This window comes from Eptesicus fuscus, chromosome 6, assembly GCF_027574615.1.
Source record: "Eptesicus fuscus isolate TK198812 chromosome 6, DD_ASM_mEF_20220401, whole genome shotgun sequence".
NCBI classification, from domain to species: domain Eukaryota; kingdom Metazoa; phylum Chordata; class Mammalia; order Chiroptera; family Vespertilionidae; genus Eptesicus; species Eptesicus fuscus.
The window spans coordinates 55151741-55162409 of NC_072478.1; the positions used below are offsets into that span (position 1 = coordinate 55151741).

Here is a 10669-nt window from a genome sequence, read left to right on the forward strand (position 1 = left end):
TAGATTTGGATAATCACTTGGAACAAAAGGATTGAATCATTTGCCTTAGAGAAGTTTTAAAAATAAACTACCAAGTTCTGAAATATCAAATTGAGGATGACTAGGTGTATTGCTAATTCAATATATAAATATCAATTTCCAATAGAAAGTATTGTGGACCTTGAGGAAATAAAGTTAGAAAAGGAGTTATGAATACCAGTGGATTTGATTGATATGACAAAGATCTTCAGCCTCAATTTGCTATTTATCCATCTGAGTATTTTGAAAGCCAATACCAAATAGATATTTCTCGACAATGTATACATGATTCACTCTACTCTTACCTTTCATTTCTTTAAGATCAATTCTCTTCTTTCCAAATCTCTTTGGTTTGTTTTGGCATGTCTCTGCAACTTTAATTAATAAAAACTTTCAGAATATATTTTTTCTAAAATTATGCTCTTCCCATAAAGCAAACACATTTAAGCAGTCTTCATTAATGGATATAATTTCCATCTTGTAGGCAAGAGAGGTGGGGGAGGGGTTAGGGTTACCCTTGTACTTCAAAATGCACTAAAGAGGACACCTATTTCTTTTCTATTCAATATGTTTCTCAACTTATACTACTTCCACTGGATTTCTCTCTTTATTTGGAGGTTTCATATTTGTAGAAAGAAAACTAGCACACTTGTTTTTTCTCCTAACTGACTCCCCTATCTCTTAATGCACACATCCTAGACCCTTAGATAACAGTCACATATAGGAAGGAGGAGGGGCTATTTATTGAAGACAATTTTTATCCTAGATTAGCAAGCCTGATTTGCTACATATTCAACCAATTTAATTCATTTCCCCCACTCTGCAAAATAAATAAATAAATATATAAATAAATAAAAATAAGCAAGCAGAAAGTTCTCCAGGTGGCTAGAACTGCACAGTCAAAACGTGTTGGAGTAGGGCCCAGTCATGTGGTTGCTATCCGTGGTGCTGAAATCAGTATCCAGCACAGTGAAATTGGAGATTGGCTGCTTAAAAATACTTTCAGAAAAACTGAATCTAAGAATAGGGGATGAGATGGAAGAAGGAACTTTCAAACTCCAAAACACAGGATTAATATTAAACCATCAATATCACTATATCTTAATTCACAATTCTTTCTTTTAAATCCCTACAACTTTCAATTTTCTTAGGCATCTATGCAATGCATCCCATTATTTTGAAATGGACACGTGGATTTCGTTTCTTCAAGTGTCTCCTTATTTCAGATACAGGAAGATAAATTCTTCTACCCATTACCCATCCAACTTTCACAACTCTTTTTGTTATATCTGAAAATCACAATCATTTTTCCAACAACATTTAACCCCAACTTGAGTCACTATAACAATTTTCATTGATTCATTGGATATTTCCTATCCTCATCCTCAAAGTAAGAAATATCCCCAGACAATTCCATATTAGAAGGGTCACAGCTCAAGTTAGCAGAATTACCCCTGGAGGATGACCTGTTTCCTCTCTTGTTGGACTTATAGATTAATGTGATGTTTCATCGTTAATAATGCAAGTATCTAAACCAGAGCTTTCCTGCAGGGAGGGATAGACCATTTGAATCCCTAATATGTTGCTCAACTGTTGTAAGTAGTCTTAAAATTGTTAAAATGGGTAAGGAGGTGTCTTTAAACTAGGATCACAAAGAAGAAAAGTCTGTGTATCAAATATGCAAAATTTCTTTGTGCCAGACCACTGTTGGACAGACTTCCAACAACTCTGATTATCTGTGTGAGTCATAGAAAGGGGGCAATAGTTTGCTCCTTCTAACGACCTAGGCAATAATTTGCTCCTCAACCCCACTCTACATATTGTAGAATGTGGGTTTCCTTAAAGGTGTGGGAAAGAGGGAGGGAAAATGAGAAGGAGGGAGGGAGAGAGTAAGGGGGGAAGAGAAAGAGAGAGAGAGAGAGAGAGAGAGAGAGAGAGAGAGAGAGAGAGAGAGAGAGAATGTACTTCCTGCTCCGGTTTGGCACTGCTTCCCAGGAGTGGTAGCTAAACTGAGGACTTATGGTGGGCCAGCCCCTAGGCTTCAACCAGAATGTCCTACTCCCCCAACTAGGTCTTGACTCTTGACATACCCAGTCTCCCAGTGCTGCTGAAAACCAAACTGAGTCCCTTTCTTCCTTTTACTCATGCAACTCCTCTGCTCACAAAGATTCTCTTTGCAGAATTATTGCAGATCCAGGGAAAGGACTCCCGAGGAGGTATTTAGAATCACATATCATGATCTCCACTGGGCAGAAAAGCACAGCACCCTGTGAGATGAGGTCTGACTGTTAGGAGGCCATGAAAACCCGGTCATTTTATACTTTCCTAGAGAAACACCTCCTACTAAATCCAAGTCAGACTTTGATAACAACCTCTCCATAATAAACCATAAAATGTGTTCCTGCTTTTTAAAATTCCCTATCAAAATAATTCCAATGTAAATGATTTAAAACATCACATTTTAAAAGCCATTTAATTTTAATAGCACATTTTAATGAAAAAGCAGCATACTTCGCCAATAAAACATTAAAATCATCTCTTCAATGAAAGACAATTAAACAACACCAAAAATAATACATTACCATAGTAAATAAACCATCTATTAGCAAAAACAAGAAACCAGGTCATATACAGAACTCAAGACTTCGGAGATCCTCAGATGGAACAGCAATACAGCAAAATTTGTAAGAATATATCTATATGTGTATCGTTTTGAATGAAATATTTACAATAGATAAGGTACCAGTCATCATGTACCCATTTTTTTTTGTTCCAAAAGAATTTTACCAAACAATGTGAATTTACAAGCAGTGCACTGTCTTTCTTAAGAGTTCAAATTAGTTTTTCTACAAACAAACCTCCAAAGGGAAAAACTGAAGGAATCCTGTAAATGCTAAAATGTAGTTAACAAAGCAATTGAAAACCAGAAGATTGAAATACCTTGGTGAAATCTTAGAATCTGGAAGAACAAACACCAAGTGGCAAATGCACCTAAAGCTAGAAAATGATGCATTATAATCATGTTTCCAACTGCTTCACTTCTTCTCTTCCATTAGAGGTGTGTATGTGTGTGTGTGTGTGTGTGTGTGTGTGTGTATAAAAGGGTGTGTAAGAGCATGTACAGTGGGGACAATGTGGGAATCCCCATTAAATATGTAACAAAGTAAACAATACTTTGGACAGTGAATCAGGTCTACACGATTAAGACATCCATTACTGAGTGTCAACTCACAAATCAGAACACTACGAGTAAAAACAAAGAAAAAAATTCTTCATTCCAAGTGAGCATATACAAATGGGCTGAAAGAAACACAGTGTTAATAGGAAAGCTGTAAAAATTCAGTAAACTCATCAACATAAACATTTTTAACTTCACTAGCCATACATTCCCCCTATTTTTTTAAGACTAAAGAAGTTTAATTAATTAGAATGTTTACAAATTAAGTTGCCAGAGAGATAAATTAATAATTTACAGAGGGCTGTTCGGCAATAATCTAATAATAGCTTTCAAGATCAGTGAACACAGCAGGCGCAACTCCTTTCTTAAGCATTAACACTTCAGAGAAGGAAGAAGGGGGTAAGAACCACAATAAAAATATATATATAATATACAGTGTAAATGCAGAAAATCTGCCATCTTTTTTAAAATTCAAAATACTTTTAGAGATGTCTCTGTCACATTAAGCATCAACTCTAGTTTAAAGTTTCAGTCCTGAATCAATTTCTATTTCTGAAAAATAGCTGCAAAGTGTACTTTTAAACTTGAGCAAGGGTGATGTCTTTAGGAATAAAAACAAATCTTACTTGATCATTCTGGGGGCCTTTCAAAAGGCTACCTCTTCTGCCTTCCCGCAAACAGCCGGCTCCCAGACTTCCTCTGCAGAAGTCCAGGCGCCTTTTCCGGGGTGGGGTGGGGTGGGGTGGGGTTCAAAGGGACAACTTTGCTGCCACTGGACAAATCCCTTCTTTTGCTTTTCTTTCCTTGCAGGAGTCGTTTCACATTCTCACCGGGCTCGCGGCTCAGCTGCGCGCTCCCTCTCCAACCCCCCACTTTCTGTGGATTCACATTTACTGGAATGATTTCTGGTCGCCAAACGTGGAACGAAAAGAGGAGAGAGAGAGGGAGGGAAAAGAGGGGATGCGCGGGGGGGGGGGGGGGGTTGTCCCTGGAGAGGCCAAGGGTCTCCTAAATGCCCGCAGAATATTTCATCCTTTTCTGTTTCTGCCTCTGGTTGCAGAACCAGACCCGCACCACGTTTTTCTTAAGGTCCAGCTTCTCGGCGATGGCGGCGATCTTCTCGGAGGAGGGCCGCGGCTGGATGGCGAAGTAGGCTTCCAGCGAGCGTTTCTCCGGCGCGGCGATGGACGTGCGTTTGCGCTTCTTCTCCGCGCCGTTGAAGAGCTCGGGCTTGGTGAGCTTCTCGCGGTGGGACTTCTCGGCCTCCTCGAGCCACGCTTGCAAGATGGGTTTGAGCGCGATCATATTGTTGTGCGACAGCGTGAGGGACTCAAACCTGCAGATGGTGCTCTGGCTCAGCGAGCCCACGCCGGGGATCTTGAGGTTGGCCAGCGCCGAGCCCACGTCCGCCTGGGTCACCCCCAGCTTGATGCGTCGCTGCTTGAAGCGCTCGGCGAATGCCTCCAGGTCCCGGGGGTCGGCGTCCACGTCGCTCATGCAGCCCATGTGGGAGGGCAGCCCGTGAGTGTGGGCCATGCTGAGCGCTGCTTGATGCATGGGGTTCATGGTAGCCATGTGCGGCGCGTGAGCTGGCGTGGATACCACGGCGCCGTCGGGGCCCGCCATGGCACCCAGCGCCAGCCCGGGACTCAGGTGCTCCAGCAGCTCTCCCTCCAGCGCCTGGTGCGGCTGGTGGTGGTGGTGGTGGTGGTGGTGATGGTGGTGGTGCGTGCCCGCCAGCGCGGACGGGTGCGAGATGGGCACCGACGAGGAGGAGGCGGAGGACGTGCACGGGATGGTGTTCATGGTGTGGTAGGTGGCGTCCGGCTTGAAGGGGCTGTGGTGGGGCGGGTGGTGGTGGTGGCTCTTGCTCTGGGAGACGATGTCCACGGCCGCCAGAGCCTCCGCGCGGGCCAGCAGACTCTCATCCAGCCCGCCGAATATATTGCTCTGCAATTGCAAGTAAAAGGCACACATTACGCTCAACAGGGAATTGTGCGCGCGCTCTCCGGAAGCCCCGGCCCTTCTCTCCACACCGCTGCCGCGCTTACAACATTCCCAGGACGTTAAAATAATAATAATTAGTAGCAACAGTAACAATCCTGAAAATTGCAGGTGAGGAGGAGAGGCAGGACGCCACCCAGAGAAACTGAGCGCGCACGAGGAGGAGGAATGTGAGCCTGCAAACACAACACAACACAACGCAGCACGCGCGCGGGCAACATCCCAGGTCATAAAAATTAATATGAAAGGAAAGACCCGCTGAATACATAAGAGAGGGGGGGGGAATTGGTTGGAGGTGTGGGGTGATTTGCTGTGCAGACATGAAAAAAACATCAAGCAGATAAAGGGGGCTGTCAAAATGTGCCTCTAAGCGGTGATTATGCAGAAATACGCACCGGTGGGGTTGGAAGACACGCTCTTCGCATCGCCTCGGAACCCCCGCCGCCGCCGCCGCTACCGCTGCTACTGGAGCTACTGCTCCGGCCTCCGCCGCCACCGCCGCCGCCACTGCCGGCAGCATTGCTGGAGCTGCTGGGAGAGCTGGCCGCGGGCGCCGCGGGAGCGGAGGAGCCGGGAGAGGCACTGTGCAGTGCCGAGTACTTGGGCTCCACGTGCAGGCTGCTGCCGTGCGGCATGCTGAACGCCTGCTTGCTGTTCAGCGACATCATCATCATCTTCCCGGCCGGCCGGAGCGCTGGTCCGTAGCGCAAGAGGTGACCCCGGCTGCCGGGAGCCTCCCGACAAGTGCTGGTCAGGAGCGGCAAGCGGGGACGGGCGGTGTAAAGTTGCGCTCACCCGCCGCTGCTCCGAGCTCGGCGCGTCTTGCCCCGGCTACGCGCTCCTCCGCCGGCTCCGGCGTCAGTGTGATCGGGGGCTAGGCTCCGCTAGGCGCTAGCTGCAGACCTGGGCGCCCGAAACTGCCCCCGCGCCTCGCGGCAGCGGAGTTATAGTCCCCGCTCCCTGCGCCTGCCCCCGCACCCCCTCCCGCCCTCCCTCCCGCGCGCCTCCGCCCTCCCCTGTTCGTTCGAGTCTATCTTCGCCCCTTCTCCGCCTGTGCTCCCTCCAGGCTCCGGCCCTTTCAGCTCTCCAGATGCCCGCCTCCTGCTCTCCCGCCGCGCCCTCCACCTTCCCTTCGGGCTCCAGCCCGCTCCGACGCCACCGCCCCTTCTCGGCGCCCGCAGCTCTCACTTACCTTAGTGTCCTCTCCACCCCACCCACTGGCCAGGTCTACACTCCAGTCCCGGGGCAGTTCCTACTTAGGAGCTGGCCTCCGGCCCCTTCTGGAGACCTAACCTCACCGGGAAACGAAACTCCTAAGTAAAGTTGCGGGCCAAGCCAACCTCGAGTGGGGGTTTTCCCTAGACTACTAAGAACGTCTCTTACCTGGCTGCCTCCCCAGCCTCCTGTTTACCGCTAAGTTCCATGCCTCCGCCCCCACTTGGCCCGCCCCGCCCCGCAGCTCTGGTGACCCTGATCCCAGGCTCCCGGCCACACGGGTGGACCCGGATGCTGCCTTCGACCGGGTTCCTCCGCGCTGCTCTGCGCTTCCGTGCGATGCGCGCAGTGGTTGGTGATTTGCTCTGCACCCCCTCGGCCCGGCAGGTGCCTGGCGCCCAAGAGACCGGGGGTCGACAGGGCTCAGGGCTTTCTCTCCCTCGGCTTGTCGCCTCTCAGCGGATTGGACGGCCTCTGAGCAGGCTCGGGTCGCCTGTGCGCATGCGACTCCCCCCTCCGCCCCTTGTCCCCGCGTACTCCCCCAACACCACCACCGACACACACTCCTCTCCACCCTCTTTTCTTTCCTACGGATCTTTCTCCTCCTCCTCCCTGTATCCGGTTCAGTGTGAGTTGGGTCTTGGGCGGATCCATGGGCAAACCCTGCCATTGGATTTATTATTCTTCATTAGCCACAATCAAAGGAAGAAGGGGCAAATGACAGAGGGAGAGGCAGGGCCAGAGATCAAAAAGCGCATGTGCTACTGAACACCCCACACACATCCCAACACACACACACACACACACACACACACACACACACGCCCTCAGGGGCTGGCACAAGTCCCACTTATCTTCATTTCCACAGCCACTCGGTGAAGAGATAGCCTATTTTTAGCCAACACTTTTGTCCCAGTGGGTACCACTTTTCTTAGAAGTGGACACACACTGTTCCAATTGTAAAAGAAGGAGACAACCTCTCCTACACACACACACACACACACACACACACACACACACACACACACACACCACAGCCTTCCTCTCTTCCCCGCTTTGGTGCCTTCTCTCTACTTTCCTTAGTGTTGGGGGCTGCTGTCACCTCCCCAGAGCGCAGAAGGAGCGGGGTGCAGGCGAGGGTGAGAAGGTCCCGACGCTGGAGCCGGCGGGTGGCCCAACCAGGACGGGGGTGGCTGGGAGCAGGTGCAGGCACACAGTGCCTGGGGAAGGCGAGCAGGTGCGAGAGCAGGCGGCAGGCCTGAGAGGCGCTGGCGCGCGCTGGGACAAAACAGAGTGGGAAGAAGCGTGGCGAAGGGGGGCCATCGAGTGGTCAGCACCCGGAAGCCCTGCGGCAGCAGCAAGAAGGGGGCCGCCGGTTGGCCCCTGACCTCAGCGGGACGGCAGGTTCAAATTGGGAGCACAGACCTTGCTACACGCCAGGACTGGGAAGACGCCGCAAACGGCACGCGATGGGATCTGTCCATGGTCCTTAACCCCCTTGCGCTTTCCCGTGCTACTCCCAGGTTTGCCGTTCTCCTCCCTTCTGTGGAGGAATAAGTAAATAGTAGCCAAAGGGGATTCCTCCTACCTTCAGTAGCTGAGCCGAGGGGCCTGGACACGGGACTGGAGAGGGGTTGTTGACATAAATGAATGTGGCTTGCCCGGGACGGTTCAAGTAAATGTTTAGGTGTTTAATTTCTATATCAACAACAGCCAGGGTAATTTTCAAGGAAATAAAAAAAATGACATTGTACAGCTCTCACTGTCTCGAGCTTCGAGAAATGAAATAAATCAAAGTTAAAAGCTTGAGTATCATTTAATTATAGTGTGAACAGCGCTTTGAAAGAAGTAGAGCAACATCTCTAAACAAATTATGACTGGGCCAGGAAGGAATTATTAGATTGAAATTTCATTTAGGCTCGGGAGACACCGCGCTTCACTGTGTAATCTGCTATGCCTCATCTGATTTGTATGCTTAATTCAGCTTGACGAATTTATTAGTTTTCATAATAGTGAAAATATTGAGCAGCACTATGGGCTAATGCATTGTATGTACTATAAATTGTATGTCATCGTAGAAAGGCTGAAGTCTATAGAAATCTTTTATTAATGCCAGCATTGGAGGGAGGATTTTTGTTCAAGCCTTGGAGAGGAGGTTCACACCAAACTCCACTGGTGCTGTGTCTCACTTGCCCATGAACATATTGTCATACTAATTAGACTACTTCATCAGTGATATAATTTCAAACTTTAAATTATGTTCTAATTAACAAGGGTTGTCCAATTTGCTTAATCTTCAAAAGGCTTTGGATAGTCTAATTAGTATAAACTGTTGAGCATCTCTAAAGCCTAATAAAAAACCCATTAAAATATTTTGGGTATGTTTTCTATCAATTCTGTGTAAGGTTGACATGGCTCGTGAGAGTGCAGGAAGACAGTAACTGAAAGACAAATATATGCATCTACCTAGTTTCCCCAGATTACAATACTAAGTGAATCACAGGAGAAACTTTGGGTATTGCATCTCCTAAACAATCTGTTTGTGTGTTTAAATTAAGGTGTAAGAATATCAAGAAGACTCAACACACACACACAGAACCTGAATAGACACTTGTCCAAAGAGGACATACAGATGGCCAATAGACATATGAAAAGATGCTCAACATCACTAATCAGCAGAGAAATGCAAATTAAAGCTACAATGAGGTATCACCTCACACCTGCCAGAATGGCTACTATCAATAAATCAACAAACAACAAGTGCTGGCAAAGATATGGAGAAAGGGAAACCCTGGTGCACTCTTGATGGAAATGCATATTGGTGCAGCCACTGTGGAAAGCAGTATGGATTCACATTAAAAAAATTAAAAACGCAACTGCCTTGTGACCCAGCAATTCCAATTCTGGGAATATATCTGAAGAAACCTTGATTCAAAAGGATATATGCACCTCTATGTTCATTGCAGCATTATTTACAATAGCCAAGAGTTGGAAGCAGCCCAAGTGCCCATGAGTAGAGGAGTGGATGAGAAAGCAGTGGTACATTTATGCAATGGAATACTACTCAGCTGTAAAAAAAAGAAGGAAATCTTGCCATTTGGGACAGCATGGATAGACCTGGCGAGTATTATGCTATGTGAACTAAGCCAGTCAGAGAAGGACATGTGCCATATGATTTCACTTATATGTGGAATCTTATGAACAAAAGTAATTAACAATATAGAAACAGACTTATAGATACAGAGAACAGACTGACAGCTGTTAGAGGGAGGGGAATTAGAGAGCTGGGTGAAAAAGATGAAGGGATTAAGAAAAAATTAAGGAAAAAAGAATATCAAGGAGAAAAAAAAAACACATGGGGAAAAAATTCTTCTCTTTCATTAGGTGCCTAATTAGATGTAAAGTGAAAAGCAACCCTGAGGAGTTTCCCAAGCATTGTTGTGGCAACAGTCTGCTGAACTTGGATTGCTAAATCAAATATTGGGGGTGTTTTGAACCTCTCCCTGTCCCCTCCTCCTTTATTGAGCTTAATTACTTGCAATAGTTGTTTTAATGTATGTTGTCACCTGGGAGTATTGAGAAATGCATATCGTTAATATGAATTAATCTTGATTTTAATAGCAACTGACAACTGATCTCCAAAATGCTAAACACTTGTCACCATTTCATATGGTAAATAAGGTAGTATAATAAATTCATGAGATAAAGAGGGGACTGTTGAAATAACTGAAAAAAAAACTTTGTTTGATATGGAGTTTATTGACTGAAACTATTTTAAGCAGGACAACTTCCAAGAGAATATTTCCTGGTGGCTAAAATCCATATAGCCTTAAATTAATTTCAATATAATTTTTTAAAATCTCCCAGATGTTTCTCAGTGATATCTCAAATTCCAGGCAGAAAAAAATAAATGAAGCTCTTCATGCTAATTATCAAGTTGAGATAAAAATGTGTAGTTGTCAAGCAGTTCAAGAGTTTACTTCCTTATATTCCCTTCCCCTGAAAAACACACTTTTTAAAAAAACTCCCAGAGTTAGATTTTCCCTTTTCTCACCTAAAGTGAAAGATGAACAGCAGTAATTGTGTTGCATTAGTGGGAAAATGCAATACTCCCTTCATCACCAGGACTTGCATTCTTGCAATCATTCCTTCCAGGAGTTTCCAGAATACCAACATATTTGCAGTGATGTCAAGAAAACCCATTTTCGTTTCGCCCACAGGCATTGCTGCAAAGTGCTCCAGTAAGTGTGGAAG

General features: G+C 46.3%; 1 protein-coding gene across 1 annotated transcript; it reads right to left on the minus strand.

The window, feature by feature from the left end:
• Positions 1 to 4204: 4204 nt before the first annotated feature.
• On the minus strand, positions 4205 to 5874 carry POU4F2 (POU class 4 homeobox 2). The gene is made up of 2 exons (XM_008143917.3): positions 5596 to 5874; positions 4205 to 5146 (listed from the first exon to the last, which is right to left on the minus strand). Exons 1-2 carry the CDS (start codon positions 5872 to 5874, stop codon positions 4205 to 4207), a joined length of 1221 nt encoding a protein of 406 aa, XP_008142139.1.
• Positions 5875 to 10669: the final 4795 nt, after the last annotated feature.

Excerpts from the sequence above, each read along its gene's own strand:
- POU4F2 (XM_008143917.3), bottom strand. The coding sequence starts at position 5,874 with ATGATGATGATGTCGCTGAACAGCAAGCAGGCGTTCAGCATGCCGCAC. Across the intron at positions 5,147-5,595 it reads CGTGTCTTCCAACCCCACCG|AGCAATATATTCGGCGGGCT; the intron begins GTGCGTATTTCT and ends TTGCAATTGCAG.